The 22,827-nt window shown below is 47.4% G+C and overlaps 1 protein-coding gene across 1 annotated transcript in view; it reads right to left on the bottom strand.

Annotated features, from left to right (window-relative positions):
- The window catches only part of shisa8b (shisa family member 8b), a 37,624-nt gene extending 15,242 nt beyond the window's left edge, over window positions 1-22,382 (bottom strand). The window contains exons 1-2 of the mRNA XM_041900236.2: window positions 21,662-22,382; window positions 4,958-5,076 (exon numbers count right to left, since the gene is read on the bottom strand). Of these exons, the coding sequence (XP_041756170.2) occupies window positions 4,958-5,076; window positions 21,662-22,305 (763 nt within the window). The 5' untranslated portion in view covers window positions 22,306-22,382. The remainder of the gene's footprint in view (window positions 1-4,957; window positions 5,077-21,661) is intronic.
- Window positions 22,383-22,827: the final 445 nt, after the last annotated feature.

Raw genomic sequence — 22,827 nt, 5'->3', positions numbered from 1 at the left:
AAGTGCATCGATGATGTTGTCCCCACAGTGACCATACGTACATACCCCAACCAGAAGCCATGGATTACAGGCAACATCTGCACTGAGCAAAAAGGGTAGAACTGCCGCTTTCAAGGAGAGAGACACTAACCCGGATGCTTATAAGAAAATCTGCGATGCCCTCCTACGAACCATCAAACAGGCAAAGCGTCAATACAGGACTAAGATTGAATCGTACTACACCGGCTCCGACGCCCGTCGGATGTGGCAGGGCCTGCAAACAATTGAACTACAAAGGGACACACACCCGCGAGCTGCACAGTGACACGAGCATACCAGACGAGCTAAATTACTTCTATGCTCGCTTCGAGGCAAGCAACACTGAAGCATGCATGAGAGCATCAGCTGTTCCGGACGACTGTGTGATCACGCCGATGTGAGAAAGACCTTTAAACAGGTCAACATTCACAAGGGCGCAGGGCCAGATGGATTACCAGGAACGAGTACTCCTAGCATGCGCTGACCAACTGGCAAGTGTCTTCACTGACATTTTCAACCTGTCCCTGACTGAGTCTGTAATACCAACATGTTTCAAGCAGACCACCATAGTCCCTGTGCCCAAGAACACTAAGGTAACCTGCCTAAATGACTACATACCCGTAGCACTCACGTCTGTAGCCATGAACTGCTTTGAAAAGCTGGTCATGGCTCACATCAACACCATTATCCCAGAAACACTAGACCCACTCCAATTTCCATACTGCCCCAACAGATCCACAGATTATGAAATCTCTATTGCACTCCACACTGCCGTTTCCCACCTGGACAAAAGGAATACCTACGTGAGAATGCTATTCATTGACTACAGCTCAGCGTTCAACACAATAGTGCCCTCAAAGCTCATCACTAAGCTAAGGACCCTGGGACTAAACACCTCCCTCTGTAACTGGATCCTGGACTTCCTGACGGGCCGTCCCCCAGGTGGTAAGGGTAGGTAACAACACATCTGCCATGCTGATCCTCAACACGGGGGCCCCTCAGGGGTGCGTGCTCAGTCCCTTCCTGTACTCCCTGTTCACCCATGAGTGCATGGCCAGGTACGACTCCAACACCATCATTAAGTTTGCCGACGACACAACAGTGGTAGGCCTGATCACCGACAACGATGAGACAGCCTATAGGGAGGAGGTCAGAGACCTGGCCGTGTGGTGCCAGGATAACAACATCTCCCTCAACGTGATCAAGACAAAGGAGATGATTGTGGACTACAGGAAAAGGAGGATCGAGCACGGCCCCATTCTCATCGACGGGGCTGTAGTGGAGCAGGTTGAGAGCTTCAAGTTCCTTGGTGTCCACATCACCAACAAACTATCATGGTCCAAACACACCAAGACAATTTTAATTGAAAACAATCACGGTAAGGTACTTAATTGTTATACAGAAATTATTTGAGATTTGGACCTTTAACCATCTTTTTTTTTTAAACAGTTTTGTCTTTGGACTGAGAGTGGTTCATAATAATACACAAAAGCATCTTCAGTTGCCCTACCTGCCTACACTTCAATGATAACGAAAAAAGGGGGTCGCTTGCAAGCCGAAGAACACCATCCCAGCCATGGCAGCATCATGCTGTGGGGGTGCTTTGCTGCATGAGGGACTGGTGCACTTCACAAAATAGATGGAATCATGAGGAAGGAAAATTATGTGGATATATTGAAGCAACATCTCAAGACATCAGTCAGGAAGTTAAAGCTTGGTTGCAAATGGGTCTTCCAAATGGACAATGACCCCAAGCATACTTCCAAAGTTGTGGCAAAATGGCTTAAGGACAACAAAGTCAAGGTATTGGAGTGGCCATCACAAAGCCCTGACCTCAATCCTATAGAAAATGTGTGGGCAGAACTGAAAAAGCGTGTGCGAGCAAGGAGGCCTACAAACCTGACTCAGTTACACAAGCTCTGTCAGGAGGAATGGGCCAAAATTCACCCAACTTATTGTGGGAGGCTTGTGGAAGGCTACCCAAACCGTTTGACCCAAGTTAAACAATTTAAAGGCAATGCTACCAAATACTAATTGAGTGTATGTAAACTTCTGACCCACTGGGAATGTGATGAAAGAAATAAAAGCTGAAATAAATAATTCTCTCTACTATTATTCTGACATTTCACATTCTTAAAATAAAGTGGTCATCCTAACTGACCTAAAACAGGGAATTTTTACTACGCTTAAATGTCAGGAATGTATGTAAACTTCCGACTTCAACTGTACCTACCTACCTACACTTCAATTATAACGAAGCCTTTTCAGCTGCCCTACCTGCAAACACTTCAATGATAATAAAGCCTTTTCAGCTGCCCTACCTGCGAACACTTCAATGATAATAAAGCCTTTTCAGCTGCCCTACCTGCGAACACTTCAATGATAACAAAGCCTTTTCAGCTGCCCTACTTGCCTACACTTCAATGATAATGAAGCCTTTTCAGCTGCCCTACCTGCCTACACTTCAATGATAATGAAGCCTTTTCAGCTGCCCTACCTGCCTACACTTCAATGATAATGAAGCCTTTGGGCCAAACTTACTAAGCATTTGCACCAGGTTCAAAGTTTAAACCTGTTGACACAAGTTCACACCTTTTTTTCAAGTGAATACAATTTTTTGAAGGTAGACCAGAAAGGTAAAATAAAGGTTGAGAAAGTGTAATAAGCTTTATTTTAGCATTTTATCCCCTATTGAAAAACCTGGCGCATACTTTGCACCTGGAGAAAAATGCTTATTGAATCTGACCTTTTGGTCAGTGAGCAGACTGCATTACTTTTTCCAAACTATCTCTTTTTTTATTCTCCAAACCATATCTTTCTCTTTCTAAAGCATCTCTTTCTCTTTCCAAAGCATCTCTTTCTCTTTCCAAAGCATCTCTTTCCCTCCTAACTGGAAATGCCAATACAGTTTGGCACCATAATGTGCTGTAATGTCCCACTCATCTAAGAAACAGAGATGGAACCTGAACAGTCAATTGACGGGACCAAACCATAGCGTTTTAACAACACCTTCAGAGCCAGACCCTTTAAAGCCGCCTGACAACTGCTTCAATCCCATATCTCTGAGACAGCGTGAGATTAGAGCAGTGACAGAACTGTAAACCAGAAGCACCACTGTGTCAAACTGAAATACTTTAGAAAAGAGGAGTAAAAAGAGGGATTGGTGAGCCTGGCGGAGTCTACGGTTCTTACCGCAAATCCTACATCACTGACGGCACAAATCCTCAAGACTGGAGGAGCGCTGTGTGTGTGTGTGTAATCCTCTGAGCTGCATTTGCACAAATGATCCAAGTTCAATCTCTACTGCTACAGCCATTGCCACAACACACAGTAAAACAGAGCCTTGATGTGTGTTTGTTTGTGTGTGTTTTATTGTGTGTGTGTGTATTTTGAGGGGAATCACAGAGAATACTGTGGATAGTCTGAGATCCACAAGGGGTTTTGGGTGATGTGTGTGTGTGTTCTCTCTAATCTAATTCTATGGATGCACAGTCAGCTGGAGGGGTGAGGGAAGAGGTAGGGGCCCTCTTAGATCAAACACTCCCCACCACCCCTCTCTCTCACACATACACACTCCCTTCTGCCCCTCACACACACACAAACACACACACACACACACACACACACACACACACACACAAGCTGGATCTGGACGTATAGAATTGGCACATGCCAATTTGTGGATGTCCATCATACATTTTCGTACAATATGTTACAAATTACAATACGTATGATGTGTTAGCTAGGTGGCTAACGTTAGCTAGGCTAGGGGTCAGGGATTAAGGTTAAGGTACGGGTTAAGGTTAGGGGTTAAGGTATGGGTTAAGGTAAGGGTTAAGGTTAGGGGAAGGGTTAGCTAACATGCTAAGTAGTTGCAAAGTAGCTAAAAAGTAGTAAGTAGTTGCTAATTAGCTAAAATGCTAAAGTTGTGCGTGATGTGATTTGAAACACGCAACCTTTGGATTGCTTGACATTCGCGTTATACGCCCACCCATCCTCCTCCACCAACCTCCCTCCTTTCATTTTTGGCTTAAGTAACCTTCTGTCTTATGTAAAAATACCAAACATAACCTATCATAAAAATTTGAGTGTCACGTATTTATGTTTACTATGTTACCTCTAGTCTATGAGACCAGGCTGGTGATTGCTGCTGGTTTCGTTATTGATGTTTACCATGTGTACCTTGCACGTGGTCTACTTACAGATGTCCCTGCTTTTCTTCTCTTTTCCCTAGTTCCTTGTCTCCTTGATGTGTGTAGTATCTGTTGTTCCCACTACCGGACAAGGAACTCTCCAAATTGATGTCTCACTGATGTTATCAACCACTAAGGCATGCTTTGTGTTAACTTGACGCCACTATCAGCACAGTGTACACACCATAGAATTAGAACAAGTAATTGTTATTCTACGGTAGCTACACACACATACATGCATATTGTGATGTATACCCAGCTGGATTCTAGTGAAGTACGTGTACAAATACATGAAACTTCTCTGGTCATTGAAAGACGAGGGCTCCAGAAATCATGTTGTGTCTGCTGATGTACCTCGTGTCATACACGTATAGAATAATTTCATCATCCTGTAATATGATGGACTGAGTCGCTCTGAATTCCTCAAATAGTCACACAGCATTTGGGTGCAGGGTTATAAGTGCACCATAGAACCTCATCCTGTAACCACACACTAAGGGTATGACTCAGTGCTGAAACTGCAGTATTTGGTCTGGCAACTTTAGTGATGCAAGAGAAGAGAAGTGGCTGTTCGGTAAAGTTTTCCCATCAGGCAAAAGTACGGTAAGAGAAACCAAGCCCAGCTCTCGTCCTCCAATGAGAGAGGGACCTTATTTTTTCCCACAGAGGAACAAAGAGAAACCCTCAACTTCTTTGATTCGTTGGGAGTGTGTTAGCGTGCCTGTGTGCTGAGTAGCTGTGCTTACCGCTGCGGCTGCGTAGCATCCTTGTTGAGATGCCGTTGGTTCCGATAGGGGGGTTGGTGATTGTACTGTCCACTGAGCTCACCTCTCCTCCGGGCTGCTTCATAAGCTCTGTTATGGTCCTGTAGACGGACAGACAAACATTACAGTTAGACTTCAGTCATTTAGAATGACTCTCTACATGTATGAGGAGGAGCAGCCTGAGCAGGGATTGAAACAGCAATCCTGCGGTTACAGGCAATCGAGCCAAGCACTAAACCTAAACTCCTGGGCCTATAACTCCCCAAAGCTAGCCACTGTGTGTGGCTGTAGGCTTAGTCAAAGGCAGAAATAAGGACAGCAACACTGCAGGGGAACATGGTAGAAAGTGATGGGAGCCAGAGAATTGGGCTGAGTGTGTGACAACATAATCTGAAGAGAGAGAGAGTGAGAGGAACACTGAAAATGGGCCATTTTAATTGCGTGTAATCTTATCAGACACAGTCACAGTCACATCATTGAGAACACACTGCTGTAGTGACAGACATCATCTATGTCTGTGTGTGTGTTAGGGACCCAGGCCTCGGGAGAAGTGGGGGGCCGGGGCTCTCCTCTCCTGGGAGGGATTTCCTGAACAGATAGACCTTCCCCTGGAATGTGGTTTACTGTACGGTACATTGTGTGCCAGGAATGTGTATAAATGTTGGGAGAGTGCTAGTGTGTAAATTGCCCTCTCTAGCTGAGCAGAGCAGAATGGAGATCAGCTGAGGGAGATGTATCATATGGAGAGAGATATGTACACTCTTAGAAATAAGGGTTCCAAAAGGGTTCTTCGGCTGTCCCCATAGAAACTTTTTTGGTTCCAGGTAGAACCCTCTGTAGAAAGGGTTCTACGTGGAACCCAAAAGGGTTCTACCTGCAACCAAAAAGGGTTCTTCAAAGTGTTCTCCTATGGGGACAGCCGAAGAACCCTTTAGGGTTCTAGATGGCACCTTTTTTTCTAAGAGTGTATCATATGGGGAGAGATATTTAACACGGGAGAGATATTTATCATATGGGGAGAGATACAGTGTATTCAGACCCCTTGACCTTTTCCACATTTTGTTACGTTACAGCCTTATTCGAAAATGGATTAAAAAAACTAACAGAATCTCATCAATCTACACACAATACCCCATATTGACAAAGCGAAAACAGGTTTTTACACATTTTAGCAAAATGTAGTAACCAAAAAAGTGTTAAACAAATCCAAATATATGTTATATTTGAGATTCTTCAAATAGCCTTCCCCTGGGCTGTGGTTTACTGTACGGTACATTGTGTGCCAGGAATGTGTATAAATGTTGGGAGAGTGCTAGTGTGTAAATTGCACTCCCTAGCTGAGCAGAGCAGAATGGAGATCAGCTGAGGGACATGTATCATATGGAGAGCGATATGTACACTCTTAGAAAAATGGGTTCCAAAAGGGTTCTTTGGCTGTCCCATATAACCTTTTTTGGTTCCAGGTAGAACCCTTTTGGGTTCCAGGTAAAACCCTCTGTAGAAAGGGTTCTACATGGAACCCAAAAGGGTTCTACCTGCAACCAAAAAGGGTTCTTCAAAGGGTTATCCTATGGGGACAGCCGAAGAACCCTTTAATCTACACACAATACCCCATAATGACAAAGCGAAAACAGGTTTTTTGACATTTTAGCAAATGTATAAAAAAATTTAAACAGATCCCTTATTTACATAAGTATTCAGACCCTTTGCTGTGATACTCGAAATTGAGCTCAGGTGCATCCTGTTTCCATTGATCATCCTTGAGATGTTTCTACAACTTGATTGGACTCCACTTGTGGTAAATTCAACTGATTGGAAATGATTTGGAAAGGCACACACCTGTCTATATAAGGTCCCTCAGTTGACAGTGCATGTCAGAGCAAAAACCAAGCCATGAGGTCGAAGGAATTGTCCGTAGAGCTCAGAGACAGGATTGTGTCGAGGCACAGATCTTGGGAAGGGTACAAAAAAAATTCTGCTGTATTGAAGGTCCCCATTCTTAAATGGAAGAAGTTTGGAACCACAAAGACTCTTCCCAGAGCTGGCCACCCGGCCAAACTGAGCAATCGGGGGAGAAGGGTCACCTCCCTGACCAAGACCAAGAACCTGATGGTCACTCTGACAGAGCTCTAAAGTTCCTCTGTGAAGATAGGAGAACCTTCCAGAAGGACAGGCATCTCTGCAGCACTCCACCAATCAGGCCTTTATGGTAGAGTGACCAGACGGAAGCCACTCCTCAGTAAACGGCACATGACAGCCCACTTGGAGTTTGCCAAAAGGCACCTAAAGACTCTCAGACCATGAGAAACAAGATTCTCTGGTCTGATGAAACCGAGATTGAACTCTTTGGCCTGAATGCCAAGCGTCACGTCTGGAGGAAACCTGGCACCATCCCTACGGTGAAGCATGGTGGTGGCATCATGCTGTGGGGATGTTTTTCAGCGGCAGGGACTGGGAGACTAGTCAGGATCGAGGCAAAGATGAACGGAGCAAAGTACAGAGAGATCCTTGATGAAAACTTGCTCCAGAGCGCTCAGGACCTCAGACTGGGGCGACGGTTTGCCTTCCAACAGGACAACGACCCTAAGCATACAGCCAGAGCCCAGACTTGAAACCGATCGAACATCTCTGGAGAGATCTGAAAATAGCTGTGCAGCAACGCTCCCCATCCAACCTGACAGAGCTTGAGAGGATCTGCAGAGAAGAATGGGAGAAACTCCCCAAATACAGGTGTGCCAAGCTTGTAGCGTCATACCCACGAAGACTCAAGGCTGTAATCGCTGCCAAAGGTGCTTCAACAAAGTACTGAAAAATACCTACTCATTCAAGGGTTTTTCTTTATTTCTATTCTACATTGTAGAATAATAGTGAAGACATCAAAACAATGAAATAACACGCATGGAATCATGTAATGACCAAAAAAGTGTTAAACAAATCAAAATATATTTTATATTTGAGATTCTTCAAATAGCCACCCTTTGCCTTGATGACAGCTTTGCACACTCTTAGCATTCTCTCAACCAGCTTCATGAGGTAGTCACCTGGAATGCATTTCAATTAACAGGTTTGCCTTCTTAAGTTAATTTGTGGAATTTCTTTCCTTTTTAATGCGTTTGAGCCAATCAGTTGTGTTGTGACAAGGTAGTGGGGGTATACAGAAGATAGCCCTATTTGGTAAAAGACCAAGTCCATATTATGGCAAGAACAGCTCAAATAAGCAAAGAGAAGCGACAGTCCATCACTACTTTAATCCATGAAGGTCAGTCAATCCGGAAAATGTCAAGAACTTTGAAAGTTTCTTCAAGTGAGTCGCAAAAACCATCAAGCTCTCATGAGGACCGCAACAGGAATGGAAGACCCAGGGTTACCTCTGCTGCAGATGATAAGTTCATTAGAGTTACCAGCCTCAGAAATTGCAGCCCAAATAAATGCGTCACAGAGTTCAAGTCACAGACACATCTCAACGTCAACTGTAAAGCATGGAGGAGAAGGTGTTATGGTGTGGGGGTGCTTTGCTGGTGACACTGTCTGTGATTTATGTAGAATTCAAGGCACACCTAACCACCATGGGTACCACAGCATTCTGCAGCGATATGCCATCCCATCTGGTTTGGGTTTAGTGGGACTATCATTTGTTTTTCAACAGGACAATGACCCAACACACCTCCAGGCTGTGTAAGGGCTATTTTACCAAGAAGGAGAGTAATGGAGTGCTGCATCAGATGACCTGGCCTCCACAATCCCCCGAACTCAACCCAATTGAGATTATTTGGGGTGAGCCGGACAGCAGAGTGAAGGAAAAGCAGCCAACAAGTGCTCAGCATATGTGGGAACTCTTTCAAGACAGTTGGAAATGCATTCCAGGTGAAGCTGGTTAAGAGAATGCAAAGAGTGTGCAAAGCTGTCATAAAGGCAAAGGGTGGCTATTTGAAGAATCTCAAACATGAAATATATTTTGATTTTTTTAACACTTTTTTTGTTACTACATGATTCCATGTGTTATTTCATAGTTTTGATGGCTTCACTATTATTCTACAATGTAGAAAATAGTAAAAATAAAGAAGAACCCTTGAATGAGTAGGTGTGTGTCACGCCCTGACTCTGAGGACTTGTATTTGTTGAGTCAGGGTGTGTATTTTCCGTGTTGTTTGTTGCTATGTTGATTTCTATGTTTTAGATCTAGTATGTGCAGATCTATGTTGGCCGGGGTGGTTCCCAATCAGAGGCAGCTGTAGCTCGTTGTCTCTGATTGGGGACCATACTTAGGCAGCCTTTTGGCACCTGTTAGTTGTGGGATCTTGTTCTGTGTAAGGTATGTTGTTTGTATGCTACCTTGGACTTCACGTTTCGTTTGTTGTTTTGTCGGGTGTTTATTCAGTAGATAAATAAACATGAATGCTTATCACGCTGTGCCTTGGTCCTTCTCGTTCATAAACGATCGTGACAGAAGATCCCACCAATCCTGGACCAAGCAGCGTGCCGAGGAGAGAGGATGGACTTGGGAGGAGATGAGCGAGAGTTTGGCAAGAGGGATGGAGGCCATGATCACGGGGGAGAGACAACCCCAAAACATTTTTTTGGGGGGCACACGCCGTGGACGACGAGGCAGCGGGGGGCCGCGATAGAGCGGGTCCGCTGTTTAGCAGAGGAGGCCACCAGATTAGGGAGGCCATTGGTTCAGAGGGAGCAGAAGGAAAGTGTAGAGGCACGGCGAGAGGAGCTGGTTAGGCAGCAGAAGGAGCGGGGGTTAATGAAGGAACCCAGTCCCGCTCCTCGCACCAATCAAGTGGTGTGTGTCGCCAGTCCGGCCCGTTCCTGCTTCCCGCACTAAGCCAGTGGTGCGTGTTCCCAGTACGGTTCGGCCCGTTCCTGCTCCTCGCATCAAGCCAGTGGTGCGTGTCGCCAGCCCGGTCCGGCCTGTTCCTGTCCCTCGCACCAAACTAGTGGTGCGCGTCGCCATCCCGGCCCGGCCTGTTCCTGTCCCTCGCACCAAGCCAGTGGTGCGCGTCGCCAGCCCGGCCCGGCCTGTTCCTGCCCCTCGCACCAAGCCAGTGGTGCGCGTCGCCAGCCCGGTCCGGCCTGTTCCTGTCCCTCGCACCATACTAGTGGTGCGCGTCGCCAGCCCGGTCCGGCCTGTTCCTGTCCCTCGCACCATACTAGTGGTGCGCGTCGCCAGCCCGGTCCGGCCTGTTCCTGTCCCTCGCACCAAGCCAGTGGTGCGCGTCGCCAGCCCGGCCCGGCCTGTTCCTGCTCCCCGCACCAGGCCAGTGGTGCGCGTCGCCAGTTGGGTACGGCCCGTTCCTGCTCCCCGCACCAAGCCAGTGGTGCGCGTCGTCAGCCCAGTCCGGCCCGTTCCTGCTCCCCACACCAAACCAGGGGTGCGCGTCATCAGCCAGGTCCGGCCCGTTCCTGCTCCCCGCACCAAGCCAGTGGTGCGTGTGTCCAGTCCGGCACGGCCCGTGCCTGTTCCACCGGTGCCTGGTCCGGCACCGGTCAGCTGCTCCACTCCGGAGCCAGAGCAATCCGCTCCACCGGGGTCCAGTCCAGCTCCGGTCAGCGGCTCCACTCCGGAGCCAGAGCAGTCCGCTCCACCGGTGCCTGATCCAGCTCCGGTCAGCGGCTCCACTCCGGAGCCAGAGCAGTTCGATCCACCGTCGTTGGGTCCAGCTCCAGTCAGCGGTTCCAGTCCAGACCCAGACGTCAGCCCCTCTCCAGGTTTGTGGTCTCCCACACCAGGGTCCAGACAGGGCTTGGTACGTCGTGGGAGGAAGGAGAGGGGAAGCAGCGCGCCGAGGATCAGACCAGACCAGGGGCGCAACGGGGAGGTGGAGAGTAAGTGGTGGTCACACCCGGATCCGCCTCCGAGGCGGAATGCCCACCGGGCCCCTACCCTGTTATGTTTATGTGGCGTGGTCGGAGTCCGCACCTTTGGGGGGGGGGTACTGTCACGCCCTGACTCTGAGGACTTGTATTTGTTGAGTCAGGGTGTGTATTTTCCGTGTTGTGTGTTGCTATGTTGATTTCTATGTTTTAGATCTAGTATGTGCAGATCTATGTTGGCCGGGGTGGTTCCCAATCAGAGGCAGCTGTAGCTCGTTGTCTCCGATTGGGGACCATACTTAGGCAGCCTTTTGGCACCTGTTAGTTGTGGGATCTTGTTCTGTGTAAGGTATGTTGTTTGTATGCTACCTTGGACTTCATGTTTCGTTTGTTGTTTTGTCGGGTAGATAAATAAACATGAATGCTTATCACGCTGCGCCTTGGTCCTTCTCGTTCGTAAACGATCGTGACACTGTGTCCAAACTTTTGACTGGTAGTGTATACACACACACACCTAAAATTGATTAAACCTAATCATTATCTTAACACATAAATCTAATCTAAACCTAACTCCTCACCCTAAACCTATCCACCTTTATTGTAACCCTAACCCTTAAGCTTAAAATAGCCTTTGTCCTCATGGGTAATGGGAAATGTCCCAACAAAGGAGAATTTTTATTGTTTTACTATCCTTGTGGGGATTTTAGGTGCCAAGAGGATAGAAGAACAAGACACACACACAACTCCCAACCCCCAGCGCTCTCGTTCATCACTTTAGATAAACATGGTTTATATCTTTGAGTCTGTTTAATTGTCAGAGTGGACAGCTCTCCCTAGATCCATTATTCACACACTGGGCCTCTGTTCCGCTAACTTAGCTCAGTGTATCGCCCACTGCCAAATTGTGCTCCTCAACCCTGCACTTCAGGGACTGGGACCACATGGTAAGAGAACCAGCCAGAGGGGAACCCCTGTGTTAGAGCTGCCAAAAAGTGAGCCTGTGACATTGGCACTGCTGAGTGATACAGTGTGTAGGTTTGTGTGTGTGTGTGTGTGGGACTTCGACCACATCTGCCAAATTGTGCCCCTAAGGGGAGTGTTGTGGTGCCATATTGAGAGGGAAGCGGTGTTGATGTCAGACGTGATAGCTCGCTGTTTTCAGTTGGAACAAGAGTCTCATTTACAGGGACTCCTTCCTCTCTCTCTCTCTCTCTCTCTCTCTCTCTCTCTCTCTCTCAGTTTAGGGACTGTGTAGCTAACTACTTGTTGGGGCAGGAGAAAATGGCAGTGTGGAAAATGATAAAGCATCAGATGAAGGAGACGGGTTGTACAGAGCAGAGCTATGCTGCTGGGGCTCTGCTGACACTGGAGCATACATATTGCAAACTGGTGAATTGCCTGGGGGACTTTACAGAGGTTTGGGGCGTCAGTTTCTTTTTCAGAGGTGTGGGGCATCAGGGGGGTTCTATATGTACAGTGGATAAAGACAGGGGCTTGGTTTTAACTTTTTAGTACCGGTACAATTAAGTAAAAGATTGTGCTCAAATGATATAACTACTGGGCCAATGAAGGTATTTTTAAACTAAAAAAACCTCTCTCCTCTTTCAAGCCACCTAAATCTCTAAATATTCCCTCTCTCGCTCTCTCTCTCTCTCTCTCTCTCTCTCTGTCAGTCTTATGTCATGTCAGTCTCTTTCTCTGTCTTATGTCATGTCAAAAATATTTAGTAAATAAACTAAAGTAAAAAATAAAATAAAATAACAACAACGAGGCTATATACAGGGGGTACTGGTACCGAGTCAATGTGCGGGGGTACAGGTTGGTCGAGGTAATTTGTACATGTAGGTAGGGGTAAATTGACTATGCATGGATAATAAACAGTGAATAGCATCAGTGTAAAGTCAATGTAGATAGTCCGGGTGGCCATTTGATTAATTGTTCAGCAGTCTTATGGCTTGGGGGTAGAAGCTGTTAAGGAGCCTTTTGGACCTAGACTTGCCGCTCCAGTATTGCTTGCTGTGCGGTAGCAGAGAGAACAGTCTATGACTAGAGTGACTGGAGTCTGACCATTTTTAGGACCTACCTCTCCCTCTCTACCTCTACCTCTCTTCCTCTACCTCTCCCTCTCTTCCTCTACCTCTCTTCCTCTACCTCTCCCCCTCTTCCTCTACCTCTCTTCCTCTCTAACTCTCCCTCTCTACTTCTTCCTCTACCTCTCCCTCTCTACCTCTCCCTCTCTACTTCTCCCTCTCTTCCTCTACCTCTCCCTCTCTTCCTCTACCTCTCTTCCTCTACCTCTCCCCCTCTTCCTCTACCTCTCTTCCTCTACCTCTCTCCCTCTCTTCCTCTACCTCTCTACCTCTCCCTCTACCTCTCTACCTCTCCCTCTCTTCCTCTACCTCTGCCCTCTTCCTCTAACTCTCTTCCTCTACCTCTCCCCCTCTTCCTCTACCTCTCTACCTCTCTACCTCTCTCTCTCTCTTCCTCTACCTCTCTACCTCTCCCTCTCTTCCTCTACCTCTCTACCTCTCCCTCTCTACCTCTCCCGCTCTACCTCTCTTCCTCTACCTCTCCCTCTCGTCCTCTACCTCTCTACCTCTCCCTCTCTCCATCTCCCTCTCTACCTCTCCCTCTCTTCCTCTACCTATCCCTCTCTTCCTCTCCCTCTCTAACTCTCCCTCTCTACCTCTCCCTCTCTACCTCTCCCTACCTCTCCCCCTCTCTCCCTCTCCCTCTCTCCCTCTCTACCTCTACCTCTCTACCTCTACCTCTCTACCTCTCTTCCTCTCCTCTCTCCTTCCTCTCTCTCTCTTCTCCACCTCTCCCTCTCCCTCTCTCCCTCTCTTCCTCTCCCCTCTCTACCTCTCTCCCTCTCCTCTCTCCTCTTCACCTCCTCTCTCCTCTCTCCCCTCTCTACCTCTCTCTTCCTCTACCTCTCTCCCTCTCTACCTCTCTCCCCCTCTCTCTCCTCTCCCCCTCTCCCTCTACCTCTCCCTCTCTTCCTCTACCTCTCCTCTCCTACCTCTCCCCTCTCTCCCCTCTCTCCTCTACCTCTCCCTCTCCCTCTCTACCTCCTCTCTCCCTCTCTCCTCTCCCTCTCTACCTCTCCCCTCTACCTCTCCCCTATCTTCCTCTCTTCTCCTCACCTCCTCTCCCTCTCTCTCTACCTCTCTCCCTCTCCTCTCCCTCTCCTCCTCTCCTCTCTCTCCTCTCTCTCCCTCTCTTCCTCTCCCTCTCTCTCTCCCTCTCTACCTCTCCCTCTCTCCCTCTTTCCCTCTCTCCCTCTTTCCCTCTCCCTCTCTTCCTCTCTTCCTCTTCCTCTCCCTCTGTTGTGGAAAATAACCACCATACTTTATTACAAATAAGGTCTTACAGAGTTTTTGTTGCACCAAGAAATGACTTTATTAAAGTTTCCAACAAAGCCGATACTCGTCTGCAGAGGAGCACCCATTCTTAAGGTCCCCCTCCATCTTATATAGTCCTCTTCAGTTTTCCCGCTCTTTTATTGCTCTGCCCACTTCCTTTGTCCCTGAGGACGGCTGAACTATTACTCCAACCAATCACATTTATTGCATTTCTAGAGGCTAAGTTTAACTTCCATCTAAAAAAAAACAAAATGTAATTGAGAGATGTTAGCTTAAGTGAGGAAGTTTTACACTAACTTTACACTACTAGCCTAACGTGTGTTTGATGTAAATTAGGATTAAATAACTACAGTAAAGTAGATGCAGGCCATCAGTACGGGATATACTGTAAAAAACCTGGTACTAAATTTAAACAAGGGATGTTCATCATTACTGCCCACTCATTTAGGACTCAGCCTACAATGTGTAAACAACACTGTGTTTATCTATAATCAAATCAAATCAATAATGTATCTTCAAGGTCATAAATGTGAGAAACATAGACCAGAATCCTCCTTTCCACTTGAATCCCAGTGACTTCATGATAACATCTCAAGAGTCAGTCAGTTTTGAAAGACACCACCGTCTTGCTGTCAATGAGCAACAATAGGCTTATGTCTCGTCCTTCTCCTGCAGAGCAGGGAAGGTAAAGCATTGAGCATCACTGAGGACTAGCCTACATACAGTACAGTCTCTGTGTGCATGCCAAATGGCACCCTATTCCCTACATAGTGCATTACTTCTGACCAGAGCCTGTGGTCAAAAGTAGTGCACTAAATAGGGAATAGGGTGCCATTTGGGACACAGTCTCTGTATCTATAGCCACTTATATAAGACTTCCTGCGTTGGAGCGTTCGTGATATGATCGCTAATCCTTTTTGGTGAAAGCGCATCGTATCAAATAACGAGAGTGAGACACGCGTCTTCTAATGCTGTGTAACAATCAATTATCCCTCCTCCCATATCAGAAAGGCAGATAGCTAATTAGCAATTCTCAGTCCTAGTGTTCATCACTCACCACCACTGTTTCCAGCCCAGCTCAGAATCGATGGTCTGTACTGTACAGTCCCCACTGTGATGATTGGGAAATCTAGCCCTCTGATCTAGCTCAGAATCGATGTACTGTACCGTCCCGACTCTGATGATTGGGAAATCTAGCCCTCTGATCCAGCTCAGAATCTATGTACTGTACCGTCCCGACTCTGATGATTGGGAAATCTAGCCCTCTGATCCAGCTCAGAATCGATGTACTGTACCGTCCCGACTCTGATGATTGGGAAATCTAGCCCTCTGATCCAGCTCAGAATCGATGTACTGTACCGTCCCGACTCTGATGATTGGGAAATCTAGCCCTCTGATCCAGCTCAGAATCGATGTACTGTACCGTCCCGACTCTGATGATTGGGAAATCTAGCCCACTGATCCAGCTCAGAATCGATGTACTGTACCGTCCCGACTCTGATGATTGGGAAATCTAGCCCTCTGATCCAGCTCAGAATCTATGTACTGTTCCGTCCCGACTCTGATGATTGGGAAATCTAGCCTTCTAAAGTAATGTACTAGTGTACTTCATCTCTTATTAACTCTGTGGGCAGTTTCAAAAGCAGAGATGTCCTTGTATTATCTGCCATCATGTTTTATCCTTTAATTTATTAACCATATTCACAATGAACATATCTGGTAATTCAAAGGTTTCCATGGCCGAGCAGCCGCACACAAGCCTAAGATCACCATGCGCAATGCCAAGCGTCGGCGGGTGTGGTGTAAAGCTCGCCGCCATTGGACTCTGAAGCAGTGGAAACGCGTTCTCTGGAGTGATGAATCGCACTTCACCATCTGGCAGTCCGACGGACGATTCTGGGTTTGGCGAAGGCCAGGAGAATGCTTCCTGCCCGAATGCATAGTGGTCTGGGGCTGTTTTTTTATGGTTCGGGCTAGGCCCCTTAGTTCCAGTGAAGGGATATCTTAACACTACAGCATAATTCAAAGGTCTTACTTGAGAAAAGTTTCAGCACTATTATCATATGGAGCACTTCCGGTTCCTACCCCGGACTGGATTTGGAATCGGTGTGAATAACATGAATTGGATTGTTGAAATTCGCTTCGTTGTTATAGTGATGAGTGACGAGAGAACCATCAACAGGAAGGAGATTACAGCAAACAAATTAGGCCTGGATGAGTTGTGATGGATTGATGTGTGTGTTTTGTGTGTGAGTTTATGGATGTTTGTATCACCTCACATCTGACCTTTTCTCAAAACAGTGCTTCACCTCTCTGTCCGTGTCAGACCCCATTTGCTTTGTGATCCATTTCTCTCTCTCTCTCTGCCTCTCTCCCCCTTTCTCTTTCCCTCTCCATCTTTCTCTCTCTTACCCTCCCTTCTTCTCTTTCTCCCATTCTCTCCCTCTCCATTTTCCTTTCCCACTAGCTCTCTTCTCATTTCCCTCCCCCCTCTGTCAACAGTGCAGTTAAAACTCACTCAGAATCCCCTGTCAGTTCAGATTAGGGTTACAGAAGAGGGACATCACCAACAGCTCCCAAAATCTGCGCACGTACACCAAGTGGCACTCTACGGCCCAATGGGAACATGCACACCCATTCAGAGATGCATTGGGAACAGCATTAACCAATTACAAATCGACCCCTATCCCTCATCTCTACGCTATTCATTTAAAAATAATGGATTGGTTTTAGCATTGGTAATACGGTATTGGGCACGCTGCCCAATGCTACTGCCTAATGGTAGGCAGATCTAAGCGCTCAGAATGCAGGCTAGGGTTCCGTATGGAATTGATCATAACACATCCACTGACATTCAGAACCACACAGGATTCCAGGAAACCTATACAATATCTATCCAATCCTTTCAGATCTAAACAAGTGCTCAGGGGGCAGAGGTTAGAGATCGATTTGGCATAACACATGCAGTGGCATGCAGGCCCCTAACCTGTCCACTATGGACAGCCAAACACAGGATTAATGGTCACCCTAAATACTATAGCTAGCTGTAGGTCTGGGCAAAGATGATTCATTACTTCCTCAACACTTCCTCTCTTTCTTGAGTCCCCTGATGTTGGTTTCCCTCAGAACTCGATATCAATGTTCTGGCTTGGCCTTACATCCAATTCAGCGCCATTTTGTGGTATTTAGGAAAAAAAAGGGTAATGTGAGAATTCAACCCTTGGAGCTGAGTCAATGAGCAATGACCCACATGTGTGTCTGTCCAGGCACAGCCTCGAGGGGGGTGGCAGAGGGGGGAGGAGGAGGAGGTCAGGGGAAGGTAAATGTCACAAAGTTTCCATCACAGGTGGACTAGGAGGGCGGGAGGGTGGGGGGATAGGGGGATGGAGGGATAGAGGGATGGAGGGATAGAGGGATAGAGGGATAGAGGGATAGAGAGAAAGGAGGACAGACAGAAAGGGGTATGTGGGTGTGCTGTGTTCTATAAGTGCCCAACTCTCTGTCTGTCTGCGTCTTTCTTTGGGTTGCTTCTCAGGTTGAAGATGACACAGCTTTTAATGTTTTGTCCTAATACTGAAAGACATTGAAACCCAGCAGCGAAGGACAGGCGACGTAAAAACCCAGCAGTAAAGGACAGGCAACGTAAAAGGCATAACTCATCAAAGAAGAATGTAGAGGTAGAGGGGAAATTGGTATTCAATTTGCCTTATTGAAGGGCATAGCGGTATAAATAAGGTAAAGCCCTTTTTAGGAGCCATCTTAGTCCCATGTTATAGAACATGATATCTAAAGGACCCAAGGCTTGTCACATACACACACTTAGATCAGATCCATGGACTACCCAGTCCTCTCTTCCCAATGTTAATCCTCACCCTTGCAGATACTGTATGCCATGCTATCATGCCTGGGGCCCATGTCCTCTGAATGTTGTGGTCTGAACCATGCACTACCAACCTAAATGTCAGCATCATCATTCTTGTTGTTAATTTAACTATAAATCACTAATACAGTATGGGGAATGATGCCTTTTGGGATTTTAAATTTTTAAATTTTACCTTTATTTAACTAGGCAAGTCAGTTAAGAACAAATTCTTATTTACAATGACGGCCTACACCGGCCAAACCCGGACGACGCTGGGCCAATTGTGCGCCGCCCTATGGGTGAAGGATATTGTTGTTTGTTTAAGTTCTATGCAATGTCCCTTCCGGTTGATGTCCTCCATTAGATTTGACACGCATCACTGAGTAGAGTGACACATAGAGTGACATGTAGAGTGGTACATTCTGTCATTTGTGAACTGAGATTTGGAGAATAGGAGAATTGTGCTTTACTAACTGCTGTGAGTTTTTAGGGGGGTATTGAGAGGAGTAACGAAGTTAACACCTGCCCTGGTAGAAACTGGCTATCAGATTTGAGAGCGCAGATACTCTAATAAGTGACCTGTAGAGCATCACTGCAGGGTGCACGTTGTCGAAAGAGGGTGAAAGAAAAGAAGAGAACCCTTTTTTCTAAGAGTGTAGCATGAGTACAGCTAGACCAGCTGAACACGGCTAGACCAGCTGAACACAGCTAGACCAGCTGAACACGGCTAGACCAGCCAGGAGTAATAACTGGGCAGCAGAAGTGTAGCGACAGTATTCCAGTAATCTGAGATAAATTTATTTAATCTGTGCAAGTCTAATCTGGCCAGGGCCGTTAATCTGGTATGAAGTCTTAATCAGGCGAGGAGTGTATATCGTCGGGGGAGTGTTCTATTTCGGAGAGGTGTTAACCTCAGAAAAATATGAAGTCCTGCGAATATTTCTTAAAGCTGGAGACATAGATGGCCTCGTACCACTGTTCTCTCCCTGTGGGATAAGTATGTGGATTTCAGAGAGAAATATAAAATATATACTTCCCTTTGGGTTTTTAGGGGAGGAGGAGAGAGTGAGAGAGAGATGGAGGAGAGCGAGGGGGAGGAGGAGAGAGTGAGAGAGAGGAGGAGAGAGAAGGGAGAGAGAGGGGGAGGAGGAGAATGTGAGAGAGAGATAGAGGAGAGAGAGGGGGAGGAGGAGAGAGAAGGGAGAGAGAGGGGAGGAGGAGAGAGTGAGAGAGAGGAGAAAGGGGGAGGAGGAGAGAGTGAGAGAGAGATAGTGGAGAGAGAGGGGGAGGAGGAGAGAGAAAGGAGAGAGAGGAGAGAGAGAGAGAGATAGAGAAGAGAGAGGGATAAAGGAGAGAGAGGGGGAGGAGGAGGAGAGAGAAGGGAGAGAGAGGAGAGAGAAGGGGAGGAGGAGAAAGTGAGAGAGAGATAGAGGAGAGAGAGGGGAGGAGGAGTGAGAGAGGGGGAGGAGGAGAGAGAAGGGAGAGATGGATGAGAGAGTGAGAGAGAGATAGAGAAGAGAGAGGGGAAGGAGGAGAGAGAGAAAGCGAGAGGAGAGAGAGGGGGAGGAGGAGAGAGAAGGGAGAGATAGAGGAGAGCGAGGGGAAAAGGAGAGAGTGAGTGAGAGAGAGGGGGAGGAGGAGAGAGAAGGGAGAGAGATAGAGGAGAGAGAGGGGGAGAATGAGAGAAAAGGGAGATAGATAGAGAGAGGGGGAGGAGGAGCGAGAAGGGAGAGAGATAGAGGAGAGAGAAGGGAGATAGAGGAGAGAGAGGGGGAGGAGAGAGTGAGAGAGAGATAAAGTAGAGAGAGGGGGAGGAGGAGGAGAGAGAGGAGAGAGAAGGGGAGGAGGAGAAAGTGAGAGAGATAGAGGAGAGAGAGGGGAGGAGGAGTGAGAGAGATAGAGGAGAGAGAGGGGGAGTAGGAGAGAGAAGGGAGAGATGGAGGAGAGAGTGAGAGAGAGATAGAGAAGAGAGAGGGGAAGGAGGAGAGAGAGAAAGAGAGAGGAGAGAGAGGGGGAGGAGAGAGAAGGGAGAGAGATAGAGGAGAGAGAGGGGGAGAAGGAGAGAGTGAGTGAGTGAGAGAGAGAGAGAGAGAGAGAGGGGAGGAGAGAGAAGGGAGAGAGATAGAGGAGAGAGGGGGAGAAGGAGAGAGAAGGGAGATAGATAGAGAGATAGAGGAGAGAGAGGGGGAGGAGGAGAGAGTGAGAGTAAGATAGAGGAGAGAGAGGGGGATGAGGAGAGAGAGTGAGATAGAGGAGAGAGAGGGGGAGGAGGAGAGAGTGAGAGAGAGAGAGAGGAGAGAGGGGAGGAGGGGAGAGATAGAGGAGAGAGAGGGGGAGGAGGACAGAGAGGAAGAAAGGGAAGAAGGGGGGATGAGGAGAGAGTGAGAGAGAGAGAGAGGAGGAGAGAGAGGGGGAGGAGGGGAGAGATAGAGGAGAGAGAGGGGGAGGAGGAGAGAGTAAGAGAGAGATAGAGGAGAGAGAGGGGTAGGAGGGGAGAGAGGAAGAAAGGGAAGAAGGGGGGATGAGGAGACAAAGAAAGAGAGTTGGAAAGGGAGAGAAGAAGCGTGAGACAGAGAGAGAGATTCTGATTGGGTGAAATCTCTTCTCCCGTGCAGCCCTGCCTCCGTTGATTACCTACAACAACAAAAAAAGGGCCCCCGGAAGAGAGGAGGAGGAGAGGGGTAATAGAAAGTGAGATGAGGGGGATGAAAGAGAACAGGAGAACTGGTAAAAGGAGGGAGAGTTAAGCTTGTGTAGCGTAGCAGTGTTTCAGTAATGATGTCCTAGGGGTTCGGCTCCAACCCTGAACCAGATATTTAACATGACCAACGCTGGCTGAAACACTTTACAGGGAGATGAGGCCTGACTGGGAAGTCATGTGGTGTACATACTGTAGCTATTGGGGAATATGATACATTATTTTGAGTAAATGTATAGAATAAACTTGTCAATATGATTATATCTATAGGATTACCTCTGGTCATATTGTCCTCTCCTCTCTCTCTCTCTCTCTCTCTCTCTCTCTCTCTCTCTCTCTCTCTCTCTCTCTCTCTCTCTCTCTCTCTCTCTCTCTCTCTCTCTCTCTCTCTCTCTCTCTCTCTCTCTCTCTCTCTCTCTCTCTCTCTCTCTCTCTCTCTCTCTCTCTCTCTCTCTCTCTCTCTCTCTCTCTCTCTCTCTCTCTCTCTCTCTCTCTCTCTCTCTCTCTCTCTCTCTCTCTCTCTCTCTCTCTCTCTCTCTCTCTCTCTCTCTCTCTCTCTCTCTCTCTCTCTCTCTCTCTCTCTCTCTCTCTCTCTCTCTCTCTCTCAATTTCTGGAGCAGGTCATATTCCCTATAGATTGTTGTTAAACACCCTGCAGTTACCTTCAATATTGAACATGACAGTGTATGAAAGTAAATGGACCACTGGCTAAAGTGAACAGGTAGGTCCCTGAACAAGGTTGTGAAATTTTTATGAAATACACAAATCATATCAGTGGGTATTAAAACAATTAATTTCCTTACAATATGTTTCCCCCTGACAACACACACACACTTCATTAAAAGTTGCCAAATGATGTACTGGAATTTGCCTGATTAATTTCATGGTTGCAGCAAGACACACACACCCTCCCTCCCTCCCTCCCTCCCTCCCTCCCTCACCTGGAGTTGCTGAGGTCGTTCTGTGCCCCTGCTGATCCCCTGCTCTTCTCCAGGCCCAGCTTGGTGAAGATGCCCACCAGCACCATGATGGCCACCACCCCACAGATGATATAGACGATCATGTGGGTTCGATCCCTCTCCTGGTCGCTGTGGTCCTCGGTCACCGTGGTGATGGGCTTGCCCGTGTTGGCCCAGATGGGCGTGTCATAGTTTGAACAGATGCTCTGGTCTAGGCGCTGCCCTCTGAACTGGCAGCAGAAGCGGTAGAAGCAGGTGCCGCAGCAGTACAGGAAAACGCCCATGTTGCAGTTGAAAGGCGGGTCCCACTGGCCCATCACGTCATAGTAACCTTGGCAACGAGTGCCTTTTGTCGGGATGACGTCCTCATCGTCCGCGATGTCGCCGCTGGGCGTCGACACGCCACTGAACTCCGTGGTTACTAGCACGGTGATGGGCTTCGCCGTGGTGGGGGTCATCGGAGCTGTCTGATTGGCTGTCTGGGTTTGAACGTTGTCCGTGTTAATGGTGGTGGAGCCGGTGAGGTCCTGCGCCAGGCTGGACCCCGTCAGGAGGAAGGAGAGGAGGAGGAGGCAGGACAGGGGGCAGGCCACCATGGTACAACCCATCCTCATCCTCCGGGCCATGCTGAGGCTTTAGAACCGTCCTCTATACTGGGCCAGACCAGAGGTCAAAGGCGTGGAGTCCGAGTCAAACAAACAAGGTTGGGAAGAAACTACAAAGAAAAATGTAAAGTCCAAATGTATGTAGTTCCTGTCTCTCAAGCACACACAAACTAATCCTAATTGACGTTCCATAGTTTTTCAACAGAATTGATTTGTATTGAGTTGTTCACTCACATAGTTCAATCAATTACAAATGTGACTGATGAATAATGGAAACAAACAGAGATAGTTGGTTTTGTTTGTAGGTTTTAAATGTTTGTTTTGATAAATGTAGTGCATGCCAGCCACTCAAAACAGTGCAAAATAGCTCAAATATCTGATGCTCTGGACTAAAATTCTCTGAACCATCGCATTTAGATTTGTCTTACCTTTGTCCTTTGAAATTGCCTTTAGAGAAAGCAGCAGTTTCAATATTCCAGGGTATATTCCATTAACAATTGTCCACAAACTTTACTCAGCATTTTCCTTCATAGTGGACAAGAG

Source organism: Coregonus clupeaformis, chromosome 1 (genome assembly GCF_020615455.1).
Source record: "Coregonus clupeaformis isolate EN_2021a chromosome 1, ASM2061545v1, whole genome shotgun sequence".
NCBI lineage: Eukaryota > Metazoa > Chordata > Actinopteri > Salmoniformes > Salmonidae > Coregonus > Coregonus clupeaformis.
This window is presented reverse-complemented; position numbering and strand designations above follow the sequence as displayed.